General features: G+C 38.8%; 1 protein-coding gene across 1 annotated transcript in view; it reads left to right on the forward strand.

The window, feature by feature from the left end:
* The window catches only part of ATG14 (autophagy related 14), a 47,005-nt gene extending 21,805 nt beyond the window's left edge, over window positions 1-25,200 (forward strand). The window contains exons 3-10 of the mRNA XM_037832657.1: window positions 690-732; window positions 3,099-3,180; window positions 7,355-7,592; window positions 10,789-11,018; window positions 12,824-12,941; window positions 14,258-14,348; window positions 14,428-14,513; window positions 22,192-25,200. Of these exons, the coding sequence (XP_037688585.1) occupies window positions 690-732; window positions 3,099-3,180; window positions 7,355-7,592; window positions 10,789-11,018; window positions 12,824-12,941; window positions 14,258-14,348; window positions 14,428-14,513; window positions 22,192-22,498 (1,195 nt within the window). The 3' untranslated portion in view covers window positions 22,499-25,200. The remainder of the gene's footprint in view (window positions 1-689; window positions 733-3,098; window positions 3,181-7,354; window positions 7,593-10,788; window positions 11,019-12,823; window positions 12,942-14,257; window positions 14,349-14,427; window positions 14,514-22,191) is intronic.
* Window positions 25,201-26,381: the final 1,181 nt, after the last annotated feature.

The following is a 26,381-nucleotide window of genomic DNA, read 5'->3' on the forward strand; positions in this document are numbered from 1 at the left end:
TTTTTCCTCTCTCTGCAAGTCCTGCCCCTCTTTCAAGGATGTTTAAGGGTTGTCTTCTCTGTGAAGCCTTCCCAAACCTTGCCATCACAGAGGTTTCACCCGTTTAGTGAAAACAGTTGATGTCTAACACTGGTTTTCAGGAGAGTCTGCGATGGTCAGATTAACACACAAGCGGATTAAATGTTCTGAGATAGACTGCGTTAGGGAAACCTGCTTAAATTTATTTAACTCAGCAATTCCTCTAACTTATTTTATCATAGAAACTTTATTTTTTGCCACCGAACATTTCGTTCTTTAGAATACATTTTCAGAGGTTTTGGTTTGTGCTGTTTATTTGGCAGCTAACCATAGCATTTTCAATTATGAGTTGTGTTGTAATTATCATCATCTTCATTAATTATGACTGATGGAAGTTATCGATTATGGCTTGAGTTATGGCTGTTGTCGAAGTTTTATTGTGGATAGAAAGGCTCTGGGCAGCATTAGAAGTGTAAAGGAAAAGAGGCAAAAAAAATTGCAGAGAACAGGGAATTTGGAAAACACTCTAAATACTAAGTTTCACTTTGGTATTTCTAGGCATTTCTCAGAATTCATTACTTATTTTTAAAAGTTGTTGATTTTACAGTTTTGAACTTCACAAAATTGTATGGTATTGAAGAGCATATTTTCAACATCTCTTCTCCTTACAGAGTGTTAAAAGCTATGGAAGGGAAATGGATAACAGATCAGTTGGTAAGTTGTAAGAAGTATTTAAATTAATATTTATATTTTAGGTTACATGGCTTTAAGTTGGTAAAGCATTAAAAAGTCATTTTGAATTTAAATTTACTTTTGATCATTTTTGGCAGTCCTCTATTTGAATATATTTGTAGTGTGGACTTCTCAGATATTTCATCTAAGATACCATAAACAAGGAATAGGTAATTATTATGGAGCCATGATAAAGGATATTTATGAAGTCTGGTATCAACATAGAAATACTAGAACAATGTGCTAATAGTAAAACAGTAACTTGACATGCATACATCACATATACTTTAGATGGGTTAATGACTAAACTGTGAAAAGTAAACTCATGAAATATTAGAAGATATGGGAGAGTACTTATGTAAACTTGGGGTAGGGAGGACCTTTACAAACCATAAAGGAAAACATTTTGACAGACTTGACTTATACATAAAAGTTATAAGGTTCTGTACAAACAAAATTAACCATTAAACTGGAGAAAATGAGTACAATATATGGAAATAAGGAATTAGATTGATAACAGCCACATTTATTCACTGTTTGTGGGAGGCTACCTTGACTTGTTTGTTTTGCGGACAACTCATTTTTATTTATTTTTTTGAAAAGTGCACATGTAGTATACCTAACGATTTTAATCCTTAGGAAATGTACACAGTGCAGTGATTTGTGAACAAGGAAGCTAATTGTCTGCAGCACTGGTGGGTAAAGTTAGTATATAAATAAAATGTTCATCAATGGGGGTGAGGTGAATAAAATGTGATACTGCATAACTGTTAAAAAGAATGTGGTCAATCTGGGTGGGGGTTATGTTGGAGATCTCTGAGTTTTGCATTAAAAGTTAAAAAAATAAAAAGAATAGGGTCACATATCAAGATGGTAAGTTGTCCAAGATATATTTTCTAATGAAAAAACAAACAGATAGCAGGCTAGTGGTATAAAATGATTCCATTTATGTGTGTGTGTTTTTAAATATAAATATAGTTTTAAAAATCTGAAAAGATATATATCAGACTGTAATTGAGATTTCCCCTGGAAAGTGGCAGTCAGGTTCGCAATAACTTTTTCTTTTTTGTCTTCTGTGATGTGTATTTTTTTCTCATAACAAGCATCACTCATAATGTTTCATAATATTTACCTAAAAAAATTTTGTGGTATAGGTAAGTTTGCATATGTTCTGAATGTTATGATAAACAGAATACATTATATAGAAAAAGACTGTGAGGTGCTATTCATAAGAGATTCCCATTCCCATTTTTGCAAATTCTCTGTAGTATTTTCTAGTTTTCTATCAAAACCTTCACTATTGATTCTTAAAGACTAATACCTTTTAGAAGTGAAAATATCTCTTTGCTGATTTATTTCTTGGTCTTTCAGTCCCTGTGAATCTGTTTGCACATGTCTCTCTGACCCCACTGGAGTGGTTAGAGTTTCACACAATGTAACATCCCTGTTCTAGTCTGTATCTTATACCATCAGACTATTTGGACGAATTTAAAACTCACAGCTTTGTTTTGAGCTTTTAATTATCCACATTTATGGAGATATCAGAGGCATTATGGAATAGATAATCATACTTTTTAAGTAACTGCTAGGTCCCATTTTTAGTGATCCTTTATTCATTTTTGGGGAAAGCTGTACCTAAATTCTGATAATGTGAAGAAGAGGCAATTTCATATTCTGTATAATTTTCTGAGGCTTCTCAGGAAGCTTATGTCAGCTGTGCATTTAAAATAAACAAAAAAATAAAACTTCTGTTTTAGTGTAGTTTTTATTATTTTAAGTAATATTTGCTTATTGTATAAGTGAGATAAACCAGTGATGTTAATAGTCTCCTTAGTAGCCAGCACTAACAGTTTAGAGTAGTACTTCAACAGGACTTTCTCTGGTGCTGCAGATGTTCTCTATCTGTGCTGTCCAATACAGAATATGGTAGCCACAAGCCACATGTGGTTAGTGAACATTTGGTATGCGGCCAGTGTGACTAAGGATCTAAAGTTTTAATTTTATGTAATTTCCACTGAGATTTAAATAGCCACATGTGGCCAGAAGTTACATATTGGCCAGAAAAGGTTTAGAGAATATCTTCAACATTTTTCTCTTTGCTCATTGACACATTCAGAAAAACTGTGAATTTTTCTCTCTTTTATTTTCCTAGCAGCTTCTGCATTGAATGAGAAAAATATTGAGTTTTCTTTTTCTTAATCCACCATAGCTACAAAAGCTATAGAATTATATTGGCCTCGTCTTCATTATGGTTTCTAAGATCTATCTGAAAATAAGTAGTGATCCCAGGTAAATCATGTTAATCATAAGAGACCAACGTTTGTGATATTTATTGCATCTTTTTTCAGAGATGGAAAATAATGTCTTGCAAGATGAGGATTGAACAGCTGAAACAAACAATATGTAAAGGAAACGAAGAAATGAAGAAAAGTAAGTGATCCCCCTCCCCCCATACATAGCCCTAATAAAGGACTCATATGGAATTTCACAGGATGAATAAGCTAAAGAGCCATGTCAGCATGATAAAGAGGTATTCAGAATGTGAAAGTATATGTATGCTTGTATAGAGAGAGAGAGAGGAACAGAGAGGGATAGAGGACAATAGCAAGATTTTAAATAACAAATTTAAGATAGACTCCTCTTAAAAATCCTGTATCCTTCGAAATACTCCATGTGTTTAGGAAGATCAAATCAATCTGTTTCAAGTTTAGAATGAGTCACCATCATCCATTTTGAATCCCTTTCTCGTCTATTCATTGCTTTCAGAAGCAATTTTATAGTATGATGTCATGGTGTAATATCTTCCTTTGAAAATGTTTGTACTAATAAAGGGCTTGCATGGAGGTTCACAGGATTAATAAGCCAGAGAGGCAGGGCAACAAGGTGAAGAGGTGCTCATAGCTGAGGACACATGATTATCTGCTGAATTTTATTTGCATCCTCCGAAGGCTCCTGTTCAGTAACACTGTAGAAACTTGTTACTTAGCATTGGTTCACCCTCTTTTCCCATCCTCATATGTGTTCAGACCAGAGATTTGCCACCAGTCCTCTGTGAACCTCCTGAAATTGCTGGATTTATTGAACATGTGCATTTCTCTGATAAGCACATTTAAAGCTCTAATCAGCTCCTTTTAATCAGTTCCTAACTCCAAACAAAAACAAAAACATCAGCCACAGAAAATATAAAAAATGACTCTAAAGCAGTGGCCCCTAGAACAGTGGTTTCCATACCTGGCAAATCATCAGTCACCTGCCTTTTTAAAATCTAGAGAGACTCCTGGGATTCACCCTGGATTTATGACTATCTGTAGTGAAGAACCAGTTGTTTTGTTTGTTTGTTTCTTTCTTTTTAATTGCCAATCTGTCATAAACCGATACTTTTGTTAAAATATAATAAAAATTAAGTATTAGGAAAATGTTCACACACTTGGATGTCATGGTAATATCAAATTGCCATAAATTTCTAAACAGTTACTCTCTGTTTCTGTGTTTCTATTGCTGTGGGCTGGTAACAGTTTGCGGCCAGGCCTAAACTTTGAATAAGACTGCTTTGGGTGCTTCTGATGACCTGCCAGGGTTGGGAACCCCTGTTCCTTAGAACACAAATGTAGTTTAGGCCCTACCCTCTAGGCCAGACTGACACAATTTTGCAAACAATTTTAACAGAATTAATGGATTCTAAAAGCTATGCATGGACCCAAGCCCACAGATTAAGAGCTTGCTACCCAAGAGTCTTTTTTTTTATTATTATTATTACTTTGTTGTTGAAATGTCACACACATTTGGAAAAGGCCACAAATTGTAAACAGTAAAGCTTGGTGAATTATTTCTCCAGAATCTTAAGATAAAAAGTATTATGATATAGATACACATAATACAGAATAATACAGACATATTATGTGACATGGAGGGAGATTAGATTGTATGAAACTGCAGGGTATATTATTTATTCAAGACACTAAAGAAGCAAGAGCAAATTACAGAAATAACTTCAAAATGTCTTGACATTTAGGAGGAGATGCATGGAAAGAAAGACAAGTTAAACTCTGAGTGCTGAGTGTGCACTAGGAGCAATTTTGGGTGACTGTGATGCTTTCCTGCCACCCAGGAAGAGGTCATGATATTAGATTTGAAAATATCCTAAAAGAAATCTGACCACCATGTGACTAGCCATGGCTAGACAGATTGATTTGAGCACTTGTAAAGAACCCAGCAGAGATCATGGAAGTTCATGAGCTTGCTGGAAAGTAAGCTTGGGATAGTCCCACGAGAATTAACCTTTAGGACATGGACATGAGAGGTATGGTAAAGAGATGCATCTGAGGAAAAACTGTAAGGAATTTTATGCCCACAAGTAAATAACTAGGTCCTCAGAAAAAGAGAGTAGGGTCCATCCACAGATGTTTATCAGATGCCTGCTCCTTCTAGTCAGGAGACAAGGCTTCAGTTGTACCTGACATAAGGAATTAAGAGCTGTGTGCCACAGGAGGGGTACAAATCTTACCACAGAGTTCTGGGGAGCATTTTGGAGGGGATCTCTGTTGAATGAGGAAAATTTGGAGATTTGGAACACAGGAGCAAATAGCATTCCTTGAGAGATGTTGATTTCAGCAGCACAGGATGAGTTTTTAGGGAATGATGACTTATTTAGCATTGATCCATTATCCATTCACCCATGCGTTTAATTAGGTAGTTTCACTTCATGGAAAGGATTTGAAGAATCTAGTAACTGAGCAAGGCTAGAGTACAGGGCCTGCTGAAGGTAACTGTGAGATATGTGCAAGTGTGGGAGAAGCCTCTGGGCTAAGGAGTTTAGTCTGTGTTTGATGAGAGCCACTGAGCATTTAGGCCATAGATTTTTTTTTTTTTTAATTCAATTTTATTGAGATATATTCACATACCATGCAGTCATACAAAGCATACATTCAGTTGTTCACAGTACCATTATATAGTTGTGCGTTCATCACCAAAATTAATTTTTGAACATTTTCATTACCACACACACACAAATAATAAGAATAAAAATTAAAGTGAAAAGGAACAATTAAAGTAAAAAAGAACACTGGGTGCCTGTTTTTTTTTTTTGCCCCCATTTTTCTACTCATCCAACACTGGACAAAGGGGAGTGTGGTCCATATGGCTTTCCCAATCACATTGTCACCCCTCATAAGCTACATTTTTATACAATTGTCTTCAAGATTCAAGGGTTCTGGGTTGTAGTTTGATAGTTTCAGGTATTTACTGCTAGCTATTCCAATTCATGAGAACCTAAAAAGGGTTGTCTATATTGTGCATAAGAGTGTCCACCAGAGTGACCTTTTGGCTCCTTTTGGAATCTCTCAGCCACTGAAACTTATTTTATTTCCTTTAACATCCCCCTTTTTGGTCAAGAAGATGTTCTCCATCCCCTGATGCCGGGTCTAGATTCCTCCCCGGGAGTCATATTCTACATTGCCAGGGAGATTTATACCCCTGGGCGTCAGATCCCACGTAGGGGGGAGGTCAGTGATTTCACCTGCCAAATTGGCTTAGAGAGAGAGGTAGGCTATAGATTTTGAAGACTGAGCCCATGGAGGAGGGCATAAAGGCTTGGAGTAGAGGGTTTTGGTGAGAGTAAACTAGGATTATGATAGTTTGGGAATGAAAAGAAAGGCCTAGATAAAATTATAGGACAGCTGATGGAATTGGCCTTCAAAGGATTCATTTTGACCCCATATAGGTCAAAAATAATTGTGAAGTAGGGAACCTATCTTAAAATGTTATCAAGAGGAGGTTTTCTGGGAAAAAGAGTGAGCTTGGTTTTGAACTTGAGTTTGAACCTCCAGAGAATTTCCTAGGTGTTGGAGATTTTACAGTTTCTTTTTGCTAATTTAGGAAAGTTTAGGTATAGCCCAAAGCCCTACCAGGTCTTGGAATGCAAAACCTGAAGGAGCTCCACAAACAGGACATAAATCTGACAGGATGTGTGTATATGCTCTTCCAATTGTGTGGCCAGGCTTTCCTTTGCCTTGCAGTGTTTGAAGTGCTGAGCTTCTCAGGTGCTCACCTGATGTGTTCTCCCTCCCAGCTGGCTGCTGCTGCATTCCATGGGACCTTTGCAGAGCTCTGGGTCTATTTCTGTTGCCCGTCCTTCTTTGCCACATGACCACCTGCTGTGAGATGATACCTGGGCTCTCTTTTGTAATCCGGGGCACTCCTAGGAGGTTTCTAAGGAAAATCATGACCCGTACATTTTTCAAACTTGAGTTAGATCTTTATTCTGCCCAACATGGATATTCTTTGGGCTTACTCTTAGAAAGTCAGGCACTTGCTATGCTGAACTTGAACTTGACAGTAGTTTGAGTAACTCCTTTTATTAATGGTTACAAATGGGGATAAAGAGTCATTTTAATGGTAATCCCCTATGCTTTATGTGTAATATCTACTTGAACTAAACTCTCAGATTTCCACTTAGTGAACATTATCTAGTTAGTTTTTTTGAGGTTTTGCTTTCAGCGTAGACTGTAGGGGAGACACTTATATTTGGGTATAAGTGGGATGGGGTACTGCAGTACCCAAAAACTATCTATAGAGATAATTGTTGGACGTGATTTATTTATATTAGATTCTGAAGGCCTCCTCAAAACAAAGGAAAAAAATCAGAAGCTTTACAGTCGTGCACAACGGCACCAAGAGAAAAAGGAGAAGATTCAGAGACATAATCGCAAACTTGGTGACTTGGTGGAAAAAAAAAACATGGACTTAAAAAGTCATTATGAGCGTCTGGCAAGTCTTCGGCGATCTCATATATTAGAGCTCACCTCTGTCATTTTTCCAATTGAGGAAGTAAAGACTGGTGTGAGGTACAGTAAGCAATTCTTTTTACTCTTAGACTAGATCATATGCCAAGCAGTATTTTTCAAATGTGGCAGCACCTCATTTTCACTGGGCTTCATACTGGGGTCATATGCTTTCCTGGTAATGAAACCAAAGTCTTATCAGCTTCAGCAAACAGCACACACTGCACGAAGTTGGCGAGTCATCCAGGGTGAAGGGTGGTGGCTCTCAGAGGGGTGGGGCCCAGGCTTGTGTACTCTTACAGAGCCTTCAGCCCAGGTGCTGACGCACACGCCTGGCTGAGAATCATTTGATGGGTGAATGGGTTGCAGTCCCAGTTGGGCTGTTTATTAGTTGTGTGGCGTGAGGCAGGTTGTTGAACTTTGAGCCTTATTTCCTTGTCTACTAACTGGGGATAATAGATGCTTGCTTCATTGAGTAATTATGAGCTAATATGTAAGAAAACACCCAGGGAACAGGGTCTCTCACCTGTTGGTCACTACACCTGGACTTAGCCTTTTCCTGGTAACCCTCCTTTATTGTATTCGTTGCTTTTGAGCACTGAATACTGTGATTTTACTCTTAGGCTGCTGTGTCTTGAATCCCTCGGGAGTCATCAGTGGTTTCCCCTCCTGTCTGGTGATCTGAGTCAGTTTTGAAAAATATAGGTTCCATAGGACACACCTTCAACCTTCCAGAGCATTGTGTAACACTTTTATATTTTCAGACTTCCCTAGATGATTCTAGTCATCAGGGCCTTTCCCTGATCTGATGATCAGGTAGGAAGCCACCACTGAAGGGTTTAGTTGCTTTCTCACAAACCATCAGGCTGTCCTAGTTTGTGACTTTTCTGTCTGTTCTGGTGGCTCTCACTTCTGGCACCTTGCACTGGCATATGACAGTCACTGGACTATTGCTCGTTTTGTAACTCTTCTTTCCTGCCTCTACTTCAGCCTGCCCTTTGTTCTACTGCCAGAATTAGCTGACTAAAACCCTAGAAAAGTCTGATTGTTGCTTCTGGCTTGGAAACCTGTTCTTCAGCTCTTTCAAAGTAATTTGTCATTAATAATTTTTAGCAAATAGGGGGAAAAAGGAGATACAAAATAGAAAGTTCAGAAATAGACCCCATGGGAATTTAGTGTATGATAAGGGTGGCATTTTGGATCGATGGGGAAAATTTGGTTTATCAGAAAATTTGTAATAGAACAGCTCGCCAGCCATTTGGGGAAAAAATGGCACAAAATAAAATTATGCCAAGTTTGCAGTAGAGAGACTGAAGCACTGTTCCACATGAAAAAAGACAAAGGAGAGCAGCAACCTAAATGCATTGTTTGATCCTGGACCCCAAGAGAACATTAACAACTGGAGAAATTTGAATAAGTTCTGTAGATTAGTTAGTAGTATTGTAGTGTTAATTACCTGATTTTGATCACAGTATTTTCCTGAAGTGATAATCTGGGAAAGTTGACTAAGTGAAATGTAAACAGGAAATTTTTGTGTTATTCTTGAAACTTTTTTGTAAGGCTAAAATAATTTAAAAAATGAATATGTAAAAGGAGACATTATATAGTAAAAGTACTAGATGGAAAAAACGTTGTCTTTTATACCTGTGCTGTTTTAATCTTTTACCTTGAGTATATATTATTTTATACCAAATGTGAATTTTTTGCTTAATTTTTATTGTGGTAACATACATACAACATAACTTTTCACATTTTAACCAATTTCAAGTGTACAATTCAGTGGTGCTAATTAGATTAGTTTTTGTTTGTTTGCTTTTTGGTTTTTAAGCAGGTGGTTTTGAAGTTATCCCTATAATGAGATTTCTTGTTTATTTGCATTTCTCTAAACTCCTTGAATGAGAAAACGAAGAGGCATAGGTACAGCTGGCTTATAGAATTACCCATAATACCTCCATCCACAGTCTTATCTGTAACAGCCAGTAGGAGTTATCTCTTATGTGTATGTTATGGCGAAAAGAAAAAAAGATTTGAGACCCACTGTCCAAGAGGACAGAATCTAAACTTAATGTTGCACAGGTCTTTCCCAGTCTGCCCACCTCCTATCTATTTTTCCAGTTCCATCTTTTGGAACTTCCCCTTGTGCATCCACCACACCAACCCCACTAAACATCTCTGCTCCCCAGATATACTGTGTTGTTCCCCCTCAGTGCATCTGTACCTGTTGCAACTTCTCATGGTGAATTCCTGCTCTACCCTTTGGACCCAACAGTTTTTAAAGTGTGGTCCATGGACCTCTGGGGGTCTCTGAGATCCATTCAGGGGGTCCATGTAGTGAAAACTATTTTTCTAATAATATTAAGACGTTATTTTCCTTTTTCACTTTGTTAACATTTGCACTGGTGGCTCAAAAGCTGTGGTGGGTAAAATCATTGGTGCCTTGACACAAATCAAGAGAGTAGCACCCAACTATAATAGTCATATTCTCCACCTCCATACTTGCAGATTAAAAAAAAAAAAAAAAAAGCCAGTTTCACTGAAGAATGTCCTTGAAAGGGCAATAACAATGACTAATTTTATTAAATCTTGACATTGGGGTACATGCCTTTTAAATAAACTGTGTGCTGAAATGGGAAGTATGCATAAAGCACTTTGCAGCATACTGAAGTACCATGGTTAGTTCAAGGAAAAGCACATGAATGATGGAGCTGCTTTTTTTTCATGGAATATTAAAAACAACTGATAGTCTTAGGTATTAAAGAGATTTGCAAAAATGTAAAAGTGCCACCCTTCGCTGTTTTTTTTTTTATTTTGAAAAATATGGATATTTTTCATTTAAAAATGTGCCTTGTTAACACGTAATGGGCTCATCGTTATTTTTTGAGTGAATGAATAAATATTTAAAAATTTTTCTCCATTTTAATTTTCCAATGCAGTAAATATCGATAGATCTAACCCATGTAAACAAAAGCTCTTTGGGGCCATCAAAAAATTTTAAGCCTGGAAAGGGTCCTGAGATCAGAAAAATTGAGAACCTAATAACTTCAGGCCCTGGCTCACTTGATGCCATCTTCCTCACACGTGTGTGGCTGTCTGTACCATAGCTGGTTAACCTTCATCTCTCTTGGCATTTGCTTATCTCTATTCCAAGTAAGTTTCTGTGCTCAGATATAACTTTAACGTTCTGGCATTTCTGGCAAGTGTATTGTATGCCCTTTAAAACACAGTCTCTTGAAATCCATATGCATCTTCTGATTTTTAGAGATCCCGCGGACGTGTCTTCAGAAAGTGACAGTGCCATGACCTCCAGCACCGTGAGCAAGCTTGCCGAAGCCCGGAGGACAACTTACCTCTCAGGGAGGTGGGTCTGTGACGACCACAACGGAGACACCAGCATTAGCATTTCTGGGCCCTGGATTAGCCTCCCGAACAATGGAGACTACTCTGCGTACTACAATTGGGTGGAAGAGAAGAAAACAACGCAGGGACCTGGTGAGATGCAAAACTTCTTTGAAAATATATATATGTATGTATGTATATACATATACATACTTTTAAAAAAAATTGAGGTAAAATTCACATAACATAATATTAACCATTTTAAATTATACAATCCAGTAGCATTTAGTACATTCACAATGTTGTGCAACCATCACCTCTACCTGGTTCCAGAACTTTTTCATCACTGTAAAAGGAAGCTCTCTACCATGAAGCAGTCACTCCTAATTTTCCCCAACCCATGGCAACCATGAACCTGCTTTCTGTCTCTATGGATTTGCCTATTCTGGATATTTCAAATAAGTAGAATCATAAAACTGTGTGGCCTTTGCTGTCTGACTTTGTTTCATGTCTTTCACATTCTTTCATAATGTTTTTGAGGTTCATCCACATTCTAGCATGTATCAGCACTTTGTTATCACTTTTTAGTTAAAATTTTTATTTTAGAATAATTTCAAACTTACAAGACAGTTGCAAAAACAATACAAAACCCATAGAGAGATATGTATATATATTAAAGTTCACAATTAAATAAAAATAAAAAAAAAAACAAACATACAGAGAACTCCAACATACCTCCTACCCAGATACCCAGATCCACCAATTTTTAGCATTTTGTGACATTTGCTATATCATTCTGTCTATCCATCTATCCACTTTATTACTTTTTATGACTGAATGACATTCCATTGTATGGATATACCACATTTTGTTTGTGCATTCATCAGTTGGACTAAAAACTTAGATTTTTTTTAGATATTTCACTGTTTGTAGGTTAATACTGCTTTATTTATATTAAAAGGCCTCACTATTTAAAGAAGTATATTTAGCCTGCTGAGTCCCATTTTTATTTTATAACTTTGTAAAGAGGTTGTTTTAGCAGTCCTAAATGGGGATTGAAATATGCCAGTAGCAAAACCCTTTAAAACTACTGCAGTTTCTCTGTGGTGGAGAAAGATTGTTCCTTTGTAGCTTCAGCAAACAGAGAGTGTGTGCTTCGGTCATGCACACTGCTGGGCACCAGTGATACGAAGGGGACTAAGGCAGGTGTGGCCCTTTGCCCTCCTGTGGGGAGAAGGACAGGAAACAAGTAAATGGTCAACAGACCCATGTGCTGGGTGGGGGCTGTGGAAGGAACCAGCAGCACTTGGTGGGGCAGGTGGGGCATCAGAGGAAGACACTACTTTTCCATAGAGGAGATGGGAGGCCTCTGAGCAGGTGACATTTAAGTTGGGCGTTAATTGTTCTGTTAATTCATTTAGCTGCATCCTTTGATCCAGGTAGTTCAGATTTTAATTTCATTTATGCTGGGCCTCTTTAGGCCCATTCACTTTTATTACATTTCACTTAGCATAAAATATAAATGATGAAAACATTCTTGGTCTTGGAGCTCTTATGAGTAAGGAATAACACTGAACCATCATGGAAGAATAGAAAAATGGGGACAAAAACTAAATGAAAAATAAGGGGGGATGAGTTGGGTGTTCTTTTCTACTTTTATTTTTTATTCTTATTCTCATTCTTTCTGGTGTAAGGAAAATGTTCAAAAATAGATTGGTGTGATGAATGCATAACTATATGATGGTACTGTGAACAGTTAATTGTACATCATGGATGGTTGTATGGTATGTGAATATATTTCAATAAAACTATTTAATTGAAAAAAAAACAACTGAACAATAATGTAATGAAAAATTCATAAATTGTAAAATATGGGTTTATGAATAATTGGAGATTGAAGATAGTTTCTGTTGAAAGTGAAGTTGTTTTGTATATGATTGGATTTTTTTATGCCTTAGACATGGAGCATAATAATCCTGCTTACACGATCAGTGCTGCACTATGCTATTCAACTCAGCTGGTCAACATTTTGTCACATATACTCGATGTAAATCTTCCCCAAAAACTGTGCAACAGGCAAGTAATCAAATGTGGTAATGTCACGTTTATCTTACGTCTCTTACATTTCTATTGTGTTCTTATTTACTCTAAACCAAAAACAAGAATTTAAAAGTATAATCGAGGCAAAGAAAGTTTGACTATGAAAGGTGGAGATTAATTTCATAGTCCTTATGTGCAGATCTGTTTCACTGTCTTCTTAAGTCTTTGATAACCACCATAGAATATTCTCCCACTAGAAAAAATAATAGATGGAAAAACCAAGATTTCCAGAGTATGCTATAGATCCTCATATATAAGAACTGGGTAAATTGTAAGAGTTATGTTTATATATATATATAGTTTTTAAGAAGTAAATTAGCATGGTTTAAAATTGAAAAAAATTCAAAAAAATTATACAGTCTACCCAGTTCTCATGACCTCCATACCCCTCTCCATTTCAAGCAAATATAAAATACGTATTATTACCATTGCCCCCTTTTTTTAGCACAAAAGCTAGCATGCTGTAGTAAGGTATTTTGTACCTTGCTTTTTGGAATTTTATTTATTTAATGAATATTTATTGAGCATATACTATGTGCCAGCTACAGTGGTGAGCAAAACATGGTCCATGCCCTCTGGGAGCTTACATCTGAATGAAGGCACAAATAACAAGCAACTAAACAGTGCCAGATGGTGCTAAGTGCTATGGAGAATATTGAAACAAGGCAAGAGAAAGGGAAGAACCTGGAGGGGAAGGGCTTGTTGTGTTAGAGCGGACAGTTATGTGGTCATGTATAAAGCTGAAGAGGGGAAGGAAGCAAGCCATGTGGGTGCCTAGGGGAAGAGGCTCCAGACAAAGGGAGTGACAAGTGCAAAGCCCTGTGGAAGAGGGGGAGGTTGGGGAGGCAAGTCATGTGGGGCCTTGAGAGACCACTGTAAGGCTTCAGCTGTCCTGCATAAGGCAGATGGCCTCAGAGTTTTCCTTTTTATAAATTTACCAAGATCTAGCCAATCCCCATTATTGCTTCAAGGAATAATCTTGTACATTTGTCACTTCATGAGTGTGCAAGTGTTTGTGTAGCATAAGTTCCCAGAAGTGGAGTTGCTCGATCAAAGGGTATATATGCATTTGTAATTTGTGTAGATGCAGTAAAATTGCTCTCCTTGAGGGTAATAATAGTTCATTCTAATGAAGTTTCTGTTTAAGTGTAATAATTTACTCATAGGCAAGGACCCAGGGTAGGCTTTATATTGAACTGTAGTGTAAAGCATACTCTTTGCAAAATGAACATTTTAACATAGATTTTCCTCAAAAAAGATTACAACTTTACAACAGTGTGTTTATTTTACAGTGAATTTTGTGGGGAAAATCTCAGCAGACAGAAATTTACTCGAGCAGTGAAGAAATTGAATGCAAATATCCTTTACCTTTGCTTTTCTCAGGTACGGAAAATGTACTGTGAACTGATGTTTAATTTGATACATAGTTTGAAAATATTAATCAATTCTTTGTTTTTTCTAGCATGTAAATTTAGATCAATTGCAGCCACTGCATACCCTCAGGAATCTAATGTACCTGGTCAGTCCGAACTCTGAACATCTAGGCAGGTAAGAAGGATATTTGTTGCTTTTCTGTACGTGTTCTTTATGTGATTATTTTTAACTAGAATTAACTAGTTAGCCAAGTACAGGGGCCTGTTCCCCAACCCCAGACTCTTCAAAAAGGACAAAAATCATGCAGTCCCATCCAGAAGAAAAAAATAGCTAATCATATTTGAACTTTTACGGTCCTTACCTAATAATTTCTCAAAGAAAATTAATATCAAACAGCTAAGCACCTAAAATGGAATAGAAGAACCCAGATATTCTGAGGGTTGGGCATTCTCTTCCTGAAGACCAAAGGCTGTTTCTTTGAATCCATGTATGTGTCTTTGCTAACCCTGCCTACCTAGCATGTGTCCTCTGCTTGTTTCTTGTGCACTTTCTTTTGTGCCTGCACATTCCCTACCCATTGTAACAATTCTTCATCACAATTTTCTTTTTGTCACTGAATTAGTCTGGCCCCCATTCATTAAAGTATCTTAGAAGTTTATCTTTGGTATCCTCCAAGCCCCACTTCTCTGGGCACTTACCTTCTTTTCCTTGCTCTTAACTATCTGTTGATAGGCATCTGCAGAGAGATGACTTGGTAAACATTATTTGCACTTTTGAAGGAGAACTAAAAGAAAAATAAAAGGTGGAAAGTTCTTTTGGGCTGCCCTTCCCCATTGTCCAGTAGCTTTGATCCTGGAGCCCCAGGCTCAAGGGTGGGTCCCCTGTAGAGTTCCCATCCAGCCTCCACTGACACTTACGCCTGGCTCCTCCACATCTCAGTTACTGCAATCTGCCCTTAACTACTGCCTTTTGCTCCCCTCCCCCCAAAATGGTGGTTTATTTCCTGGAATGTAGACCCCTTTGAAAACAGCTGTGTACTCTCTCCAGGAACCTGCACATTCACCCCAAATTTTGTGCCATTTTACAGGGAGTTCATGCTCTTCCCCGTCAATCCCATTCATGTGGTGCATGATCCACAGAAACCTCAATGTCTGCATTCCATTCCAGTTTTATTGTGGATTTCTGTGGGTCTGCTTGCTACTACCTCTGTACTTGAGTAAAGGGTTCAACATTAGAAAAGTTACCTGTAATAATACAGCTGATATTACTGAGCAAATTATTTTGACACTGGGCCAACCACTTTATAAGCATTATCTCATAGAAGGGGTAACTGAGGCTTAGCATGGTCAAGTAACTTGTACTCATGGCCCCAGAGCCAGTAAAAGTTATGGAGCCAGGGTCCCAACACACTCTCACTAACTCCAGAATAGTAGATACTGTTCCTCATGCCCTTGACCAATGCACACGAATTCATTACCTTAAAAGATTAAAGGGGAAAAAACATAGATTAAGCTGATAGATGGCAGGAAAGCACTGAATAAAATTCAGCTCCCATTATTAATGATTAAGGACAAAAAAGAAACTATTAGCAAGTTGGAAAAGATTCTTAATGAAGGGTTTTTACCTTAAACCTACAGCAAAAATTTGGTTTAATGGCACATTACTTACATGGATAAATAACGGAAGCATTTTCCTACAGTCAGGGGAAAAAGAAGGATGCCTACTAACACTGCTTTATTGTGCTGGAGGCCTAGCCAAGGCAAGAAATTAAAAATGTATAAAGTTTATTTATGTTGGAAAGAAGCAAACAATTTACTCTTGTAATAGATAAATACAAGATAACATACAAAAAGCATTTACTTTATATATGCCACCAGTGATCAGTTAGAAAATATAATGGAGAAAACATCCCTTTTACTGTAGCAACAAAAAGCAGTAAATTATATAGGAATAATCCTAAGAAGATATGTGCAAGACCTATGTGAAGAAAACTATGAAATTTATTATTATTATTATTATTATTATTCAACATGAATTTCTAGAATGCCTGCTACATGCCAGGCACAATACAAGGTGTGGGATTGAATGAAAGAAGGCTTGAGTCAGTGGAAACCCTTATAATTTTCTAGGATGGGGAGGCTCAGTATTGTAGAAATGCTACTCCCCAAAAGGAAACCTGATCAGAATTTCAGTGGAGTATTTTTATGGAATTTTGATAACCTGATTCAACTGGAAGCACAGTATGCAAGGAAATTTTGAAAAAGAGATAATGAGGGGAATAGGCTTGGGCCCTCTCAAAACATAGTATAAAAGTAATTAAAATGGGGCATTGTTAACATGTGAATAGAGGAAGCAATTAAAGGAACAGAACAGAGTCCACAGAGACCATTGTATAGGAATATAATATATGATAGGGGTGGCCTTTTGAATCAGATAATGGTACCAGCTCATTAGTATTGGGCCAATTGGATAGTCATGTGGTAAGAAGTTGGATTCATACCACATTCCATACATAAAAATAAATTCCAGATGATGTAAAAGACTATATATAATATAAAATATATTAATATATATATTAATAACTATAAAACAAGTAAGAGGAAAGACAGTGTTTTATAATCATAAGGGTGGGGAGGGAATTCCCAAACAAGCCATGAAACCCAAAAACCATAAAAGAAAGGAGTTACACATTTTATTGCATAAAAACTCAGAATGTCTCTGTGATAAAAAAAATACCATAAACAAAGTTAAAAGACATGCAGAAGACATGTTTTGTAACCTATGTAAGAGACAGTGTACTAAAATCGAAAGAAAACTTTTGACTCAATAAAAAGACCAGCAGCCTAATAGAAAACCAGGCAAAGAATTCAAACAGGCAATTGAAACTAAGAAATGCCAGTAGCCAGTATCCACATGAAGAAAATGTTCATCCTCAATCAAGACTAAAGAAATGCAATTCAAAATAGGTTTCCAGTTGTCAACCATCAGTTTGGCAAAAATGAAAAGGACTGATGATATCCAGTGTTGGAGGAAATGGGCCTCTCTTATATTGGAGGTGTGACATGGTTCAGTTTCTTTAAAAAGCAATTTGATGGGTTCTCTATCGGCTTGCCCTGAACTGGCTGTGCCACTTCCAGTGCTGTGTCCTACAGAAGTCCACAAACGTACACGTGTGCTCGGGCCTGAGCCCAGCTGTAGGTAACATCTGTGTCCGTGGTCCGTGAGCCAGGAGGTCAGGAGCAGGGCAGAGCGAGCACAGCTGTGGGATTCAGAACCTGGTTGAGATAGGACAAGGTACAGAGGACTAGGAATACAGAAGTGGAATTGGTCCTAGGGCAGAGGTCTCCGGTCGTCTTATCCTCTTCTAAACATGAATTCTGTGGGTTAGGATGTTAGATCCTCAGGTGTGTGGAGGAGGAAATTGTAGCTAAAAGCAGCAGAGCTTCAAATGTGCCCTTTCCTCACCTGCCTTATCCAGAATCACAGGTTCAGGAAGATTCTTAATGGGACCTGAGTAGGATTACCTGTTTCCACTCAGACCAGCTGAACTGTTGACCCCATCCTGAATCCATGATAAAATGGGTTTTATCCCCTTGGAAACAAATTCACACTTAACAGAAGAGTTGCAAAAAAAAAAAAATAAGTACAAAGGCTCACATACCCTATACCCAGATTCACCTGTTGCTAATGTTTTACCCATTTGCTTTGTCATTTGCACAAATTGTCCCCAAATATACACACATACTCACCCAAGTATTTTTTCTGAGTCCTATGAGGATACGTTACATACATCATAACTGTTGACCCCTAAATACTTGGGTGTATTTTTCCTAAAAATAAGCATATTCTCTTACTTAACCACTTAGTATAGTTATCAACCTCAGTAAACTTAACATTGATACAACATTATAATTATTGACTTCCCATATTCAAATTTTGCCAGTGGACCTGATACTGTGCTTTATAGCATTTGTTTTTCTTCAGTACAGGACAGAATCCAGTCTTGAGTCAGGTATTACATTTAGTTGTCAAGTCTCTTTAAATCTGGAACATATCCACAGCTTAATTTGTCTTTTACAACATTCACATTTTTTAAGTATGCAGCCCTTGTTAAATAGAGTGTTCGTTTAAGGTTTGCCAGTATTTCCTTGCAATTTGATTCAGGTTATGCCCTCCAGGCCAGAATACTGTGTAGGTGGGGATGTCTCCTTCAGGATGTCACATCTGGAGGCACAGTGTCCCTCATTGGCCATGTTATTTTGGTCACCTACTCAAAGTGCCAGTTTACCCACTGTATTTTCCCTTCCTTACAACTAGTGAGCAGTCTCTGGGGAGATACTTTCAAACCGTGCAAGTATCTGCCCCTCAGAATTTCCCCCTAGATTTAATAGTTGTTGATGATTCTAATTTGATCCAGTCTTTACTATGATGGTACCAGTTGGCTGTCAGCATTCTATCAGCAAGAACTCTACCTGTCTTCTTATTTACTTTCTAACAAAGGAAATTTTAAAATTTTCTGTGATTGCATTACAGTGAGAAATGTGGCTTTAGAAAAGAAACTAAGGGAATTTTATACTTGATTTCAGCAATAGACAGTCTTTAAAGTTAAGTAGTGAGATTATCAAACAGCAAAGAAGTATCTGATTACAAGATCCAGGCACTTAAGCAATTTAGCTATAACTCATTCCTGACAAGCTGTGGCGTTTTTCACAGATGATTCTGCTTTTTCACATCAGATATATAAAAACATGACTCAGCATTTCACTTGCAGGGGTATCAGCTGGATCTGACTGGTGGCTGCATTGAGGGAGAACTAACATTATTATGATTGTCAGGATAAAAATAAAATGGATAAAAGTACTACGGGTGTAAATTGTTATGATGGAGAAACATGGCCAGAGAGTTTGTGGATTTCAAATTTAAGAAGTTAGGAAGGATGGGCTCCTAGGGCTGAGATTTGAGTCCAGGATTCTGAATGTGGATGTCCAAGGAGATGAGGCCAGTGCAGTGATAGAAAGATCCCAGTGCAGAGTCCGTCCTTTTCTTGTTTCTATATATTCTTTCTTCTGTGTGGGTGTGGAGACCTAGTTTAACAAGGAGGACATCCATAAAAAAAAGGGGAAGATGGTTGACAGAAATAATGCTAGGGACACAGCGGGTCTTATCCTTTAAGGAAAGCGACATGTCTGAACACAGCTCTGAGTGTGGAACTTGAACAAGTTATGGTCTGGATAGTTTTTGAAGTAAGATGTTTTGTAAAAGAGACTTCTGTGCAGCTAAAAAGACCATTTTGTTGCCTTGACCAGTAGAATAGCTTCCTGCATAATCATGAGAAAATGGGTATTCCAGCGTCAGGATTTTAAATAAAAAGAAACGTCATTCAACCAAACTTAAAATTAGAGGAACGGTTTGTTAATTTTATTCCCAAGAGGTATTAAGCGAAAATGCTGTAATTATCTCACTAGTTGATTGTGTGAGGTATGTCTGTACTCCAGGCAGGTATTATATCTCTAACTTACTAGTGATGGGAGAGAGACATTGAGTGGAGAAGTATCCCAGGGGCCTCTGCTGGGGTCTCTTCGCCTGCTCCCTTGGGTTCTCAGAAGTGTAGGTTACTTGTGGAACCTAAATTGTTCCAACTGACTGATCTCTTTGGGAAACGTCCATTCCTTCCTTTTTTCATTTTAAGTACTTAACTGAGCACCTGCACCATGCCAAGTCAGCTCGGCTCTGAGGGACCCAAGGAGAGAACTGGAATCAGCAGAAAACTCTCTCACTGGAGAAATGGTCCTCTCAGTCCTGCCTGTCTCCTGGGAAAACCCAGAAAGTGGGGACCTGGGGAAAATGAGAGCCTCACGTTTAGTAAAGGAAGGAGCCTGGCTGAGGGACTTAAATTGTTCATCGACGTTTTAGTAGGGTATGCCATGAGGAGAGGCAGGCAGGGGTGTGTGGGACTGACCGGAAGCAAGTCAGGAGGTGATGGCCGTGTATTGAGGACCTGAGCTAGGGTGACACGTGGAGAATGGAAAGGGGGCTTGTTGGATGATGGCAGGTAGCCTGGCAGCCTTGGATGCAGAGCACCAGGGAGGAGAGGGAGAGGCCGGGCCAGCTTTGGCTGTCAGTCTGGTGACTGGCTCAGATATCTTAGTGAGGGGGAGATGATTCTGAGGGATTCGTAACCCTCAGAGGAGAGAGCTGGCAGGCAGGAATATGGGAGTTGAGCTGGGAGGAAAAGAATCTGAAAAGGGGCTTTGGAATAGACATGTTTGCCAAGAAAAAGAAAAAGGGAAGGGAGAAAAGAACCATAGGGAGAATCCTAAGGAAACAGAAAAGGGAGACTTTAAGAGCTGAGATACTGGTCAGGTTGGTCATTGGTTTGTTTGAAGAAGGTTTCAAGGGGAGACCAGGGGAAGTAGGAAGATCGTGGGGAGAACCCCCCACCCCCCTCATTCTTGTTCCCTTCTCCTGAAGCAACATGCCTTCTGGTCAGGGTGGAAGCCTAATGGGGAAAGAGGGGTAATCTGAAGTACTTTGAAATGTAAATTGATTACTTGAAGCCAAGGGGAAAGCTCTGTTTTGTATTTTCCAATTTAATTAATATATATAAATGGTAGCCCTAAGAACAGTGCCTGGAACACTGTTAGCTATTATTATTGCTATTTTGGCTAGGAAGCAGGGTTGTCTTAGAAAAATGAGGTCTGCTTGACCCTGCAAAAAGTGTTAGAAGGTGCAGATCTGGTGAAGGTGCATTGGAGGCCAACACTAAGTTTTTATTTCCAAGCCTATAAAGAGTTTTGGACCTGAGACTAAAATGGCAGGTTTCACAATTCTGGGATATTTGTAATTACTATCTGTTATTTTTTTGACCTCTGCCACTTTCCCCAAGTAAATATCAGTGAAACCCCTGAAAGAACCAAGGCCTTTGATGCTTTTCTTGGGGGCAACAGCAAGGGGTTAGGGGCTGCTGGAGAGACCTGGTCCCACCATTTGGCCAGCTCCAGTCCCCTGGGGGGCAGGGGATGGGGTGTCTCCCCATCAAGAAGTGCTGCCCGGCCAGGAAAAGAGAGGCAGAAACACCAGGGAGCCGTCACAGAGATGAGGCCTGAGAAAGGGTTATTGGGTTAAGCAATGAGGATGTCATTAGGGACCTTTGGGAAATAAGTATCTCTCTCCTGAAATACAGTGTAGAAATATGTACTATGCCAGATGACATTCTTAATAGTTGTCTCATTTTATGCAATAAATATGTCTCTAGAAAATAATGTGATGTTATTTAAAAATGTGTGCGGGAGCTTGCTGCTGACAAGAACCTAGAGAAGTTTTGCCAATATGCATATAATCATAGCATTTCTGTCTTCTGGGTCTTAAGAGTTTAAAAATTGGCAGTTTCCATAAGGCAGGATGTATCTGTATATTTTCCTTTGTATACCATTAATTACACTAATTAGTAGACCAATGTGTATACATCAAGTGACTGTTTTTTATCAGAATTGGCTCATTGGGAATGCTATATATTTATCCAACACAGCAATTGTTTATAACAGTTTTGGAGATCATACTTTGGGCCAGCATGGACTGCCTTAGTGGATGGTTTTTTGTCCTCCATTCAGGGCCTTCACAAATCAAGTGGGTAGAATTCTGGGAAAGTGTGGGAACGTGGTATTATTCCTCACTTGGATGGCAGTTATTTAAGTAAAGACAGCCTCCATGAAGAGCCAACAGTGAGTGCAGTGCAGATGTAGGAAATGGTGTGTGGGGACAGGCCCTGAGTCTCCATGCCCTATCCGGCAGACTGGTCTTCTGGGGAAAGGCAGAGGATTTCTGTAAGTGACCCCTCACTGTCTGCACATAGGTCGGGACCCTTTGAAGTACGAGCAGACCTTGAGGAGTCCATGGAATTTGTGGATCCCGGAGTTGCTGGAGAATCCGATGAGAGTGGAGATGAGCACGTCAGTGACGAGGAAACTGACCTGGGCACGGACTGGGAGAACCTGCCAAGCCCCCGGTTTTGCGACATCCCTTCCCAGCCCGTGGAAGTCTCCCAGAGCCAGAGCGCCCAGGCGTCCCCACCCATCGCAAGCAGTAGCGCCGGAGGGATGATTTCCTCCGCGGCCGCCTCCGTGACCTCCTGGTTTAAAGCCTACACTGGACACCGTTAGTGAGCATGGACAAACACATGCCAGATTTGCATTGAGAAGGTTCTTCTGCCATTTACACAGTAGTAAAGTAAACCTTACCTGCTAACTAAAGAGAGTGCCTGGAACAAAACAGGTTGAACTGTTTGTTTTCTTTAAAGTGGAGACAGAAAACGTTTTTGTCACATGGCCTGGGATGATGACTGACATATTATAAATGGGTAGATCTATGTTTCTGACAATTAATAGAACAGAGGGGTCAGCGGTCCTTGTCCCCAGTCCAGTGTTGGTAGAAGGACCTGTGCCTGGGGTCAGTTCCTGATTCTGTTGAAGAAGAAAGTCTTCTGGGTTCCCTCTGACCACAGGCTGTTGGACCCACAGAATCCGCAGGGACGGGTTTATGTGTTAGCCCTTGTGACCCTGAGACTGTCCGTGAACACTGTAATTATGTGTTAGAAATTGAATCACAGGGAAATAATTCTTGATGTCAGGACTTGAAAGATAAAAACTGTTTAGTACGAGTTTGTTTTTATGCCATCACTTTTTGTACAGAGAACCAGAAGCCAATTTGATGTCTTTATAGTCTGGTCATCTTGGGTTTTTAGATCAAGGATTTTGGTTTTATTTGGGAGGAGGTGGTCTTTTTGAGGGGTAGGGTTTAGTTTAAAAATTATTTCATTTGTGCTGCTCTGTCGTAGTTTGTCAGACATTCCTGTTTTGCTTTCTCCCCACACACCAAAGAAACTAAGGTCTTTTCGTTTAGGACCCACGTCCGTGGATGAAAGAAATCCTAGCTGCAATAATGTCTTAGAGATTTTAAAACAATTTTCTTGTATTCTGAGGGGAATCAAGCTCATTTTCATCCAGGTTTTTCAATTGCTCCCATCCACAGTATGTGCATTTGAAATTGAACTTATTTTCTGTGAGTAAAAGTAAGTCATTAAGGTTGTTCCCTTGTATAAACTAAATGCACAGGTTAAAAGCCACTTAAGTGGCCTCTGGTCATTCTTTCAGTGTCTAGTTTCTTTGGAAGGGATTTATTAGGTGACAGGTGTTTCCAAGGGATAATCATCCTATTTGTTTGTTTCCTAGAGGTCTTGGTCACTCTGAGGACGCTACTTTTGCTCAGAAATGCAGAGCAGATACTTTTAGCTGATACTATTCTTCTCTCTCCTAGGGAAAGCTCAGAGATAATTTTCCCTCACCAAGAGAACATTCTCAGCTAATGTGTCTTGTCATTTTCTTAGTGACAATCTTATAAGAAAACTGTAATGAAAGAGGCATTATGTACAAATATGTAAGTAGTTTTGTTTTTTAATAACTGCAAAAAAAAATCCTTTGAAAAATTCCTAACAAGCATTATTACCATATCTTGTTAGCATCATTAGCATGATAGTACATCAGGTAAATCACTCAGAGGTTTGATCTGCACTAGCTTCTTTTCTCATTGTAACTATTATGGTTGATCCTCTGCCTCCAAATCCGAGGTGCTACATAGCTTTTGCTATGGGTATATTTGATGTTTGGTAAGAGTTTTGGATAGAGTTGCAGAGGAAGAGAGTTTATTCCTCTCCAGGAGTACCAAGTTCCCTGACTCTATGAATTTTCCACTTAGGGAACGGACAGACTTGCCCCTTGTGGGTTCTTGTACAACCGGCGTCTCTGTTTCAAGTGGTCACCTACGATTGCTGGGCTTGCATGTTCCTACCCAGTTCTGTAGTTCATAGAGTGGGTATAGTAGACCTGAATAAATACCAAATGAACTTAAAACCCTGTGAGACAAAAAGTTGTCTAGCTATTTCAGACTCTCCAGAAGGAATAGCTTAGTCTCAGGAGTTAGAAGATGGGATCGGAGATAGAAGATTGACGTTAGCCGTGAGATGCATAATAGTCATGGTTTTCCCAAGTAAGTCTCTTATGAAACCATGAATGTGAGATGAAGCTAAAGACAAGAATCCAAATATCACAACTCATATCTAGAGTAATTCAATAAAACTTAACAAGGATGTGGGAAATTTAGGTATTGAAAAGGGTATATTTTGTTGTTAATATCAGCTAGAGGCACTTTACTTAGAGGTAAATGATCAAACCCTTTAGTGGTTTTGAACACCAACATACTGGCTTATATTGCTGAGATGTTTTGGTTTTCATTATTTTGCACTGGATCCACCCTGTAAATATTCTTAAATATACATTTCAACCACTGTTTTTTCTACTCTTTGCTGCTCATTAAAATCTTTCACGTAGGTGCCAGAACTATGTGTAAACAGCTTTAAAAAAAAAAAAATTTTGAAGCTGTTTTTTTAAAAACAAAAAGCCATAGAACTTGGTCATATTTTCCATTTAAAAGTGATTTATTGAAACAAGGTAATACTAATAAAATGCACAGGCACCAAATAGGCTGCTGAAATGGTCTGTTCAAGACTGTTTCTTTTTTTTCTGGTAATAGAATATAACTAAGAAAAGTTTTGCACATCTAGAAGTTAAGGGGGAAAACAGTATGTCAACATCAAGTGTAGTAGACAGGATTCATTTAAGGATTTATGAATAGATATCTGGGAAAGAACATTCAGTAGCATGCTGTTAAAAGAACTACAGTGTCTGAGAGTCTCCTCACAGTGTCATGTTGCAGGAATTTCCCTTGCTCTGCAACTTCCAAACCAGTTTGAATCATATGTTTTCTAAACTTGTATTGTATCACTGCAATAAATCTTTTAACAGTACAATATGTATGTCCTTTTTTAAGCTCTGATTATTAATTTCTGCTGCTACATTGAAGGCAACAAAAATGAGATATAAAAAAGGAGTATTTTTTATGACTTTCAAGTATTTTTAGAATTATTTTGCCAGGTAATGAAAAAAGCCTATAAATAAATAAGCCTATTGATAAGATCATGGTGGTGATAGCAATTCATGATTAGCAAGCCGGGACATGGGTTGCTTACCAGTTGCGTACTTTCTCTGAAGATGCATTTTCTCGGTAGCCATCATATGGTTCGGGTGGCCTACAGTGACTTGCTGCCTTGCCCTAGCCATCCCCAGGCAGCAGCCCCCTGGGAAGGGAGCCTGCCTTGACTTTTGCAGGAACAAAAGAAAGAGGGAAATGTTAGAGGTTAGAGGGGGCTTGTCAAGCTGAGTACGACTGCCAGCTTTGGAGAAACTATTATTATTTTTTTTTAATCAGTCTCTCCCAGATGGAAAGTCTGTATCTTTCGAATTATATTATTATGGAGAGGAGGCACTTGCAGGTGGCAGGGGGTTCCAAGAATGACTACTGTCCAATGACTGGGCCAACTCAGAGAAATACTGAGGAGCTATTGCTCTGGTTGTCCTACCCCTTTACCAGGAGTAGGTCAGCCAGCAACAGGAGGAAATGGAAGGGCTTCCAAGGAGGATGTGCACCCAAGTCCCTAGAACTGTGGTGTTACTTAATATCCTTCAGTCTCTTTCGGACATGTTCCTGTCTGTGCCTAAGGGCAAATTCTCCGCCCCCAGGGTTATGTCATAGTTGACGCAGGAATCAAGAGGTTGAAGCAGATGAAAAGTACTAAGGATAACTGTCAGTAGATTAGTGTTTGGGGGAAGGCATTTGAAAGTTCCTAAAACCAGAAAACACCAGTGGGACCATCTTTTCTGGAAGGAAGGGAGATGGTAAAATAGCAAGGACCACATCAGTGACTTTCGTTATGTTTTTCAGAAGGAATAAGGGATAGTATGTGGGGGGGGGGTGGATCTGATGGAGAATCTGAATGGTCCCTTTTAAGAAGTGAGAAATGGCAAAAGGTGTTTGGCAACACTGGGTAAGTGTTGGAAAATGGGCTAGAGCCAGTTGAACGAAAGAACTAAGGCACCAAGAGTCCTGAGGCCATAGCGTTTATACCTCAAGATCCAGGTCAGATTGTTCATT

The sequence above is a fragment of the Choloepus didactylus genome, chromosome 4, assembly GCF_015220235.1.
Source record: "Choloepus didactylus isolate mChoDid1 chromosome 4, mChoDid1.pri, whole genome shotgun sequence".
NCBI classification, from domain to species: domain Eukaryota; kingdom Metazoa; phylum Chordata; class Mammalia; order Pilosa; family Megalonychidae; genus Choloepus; species Choloepus didactylus.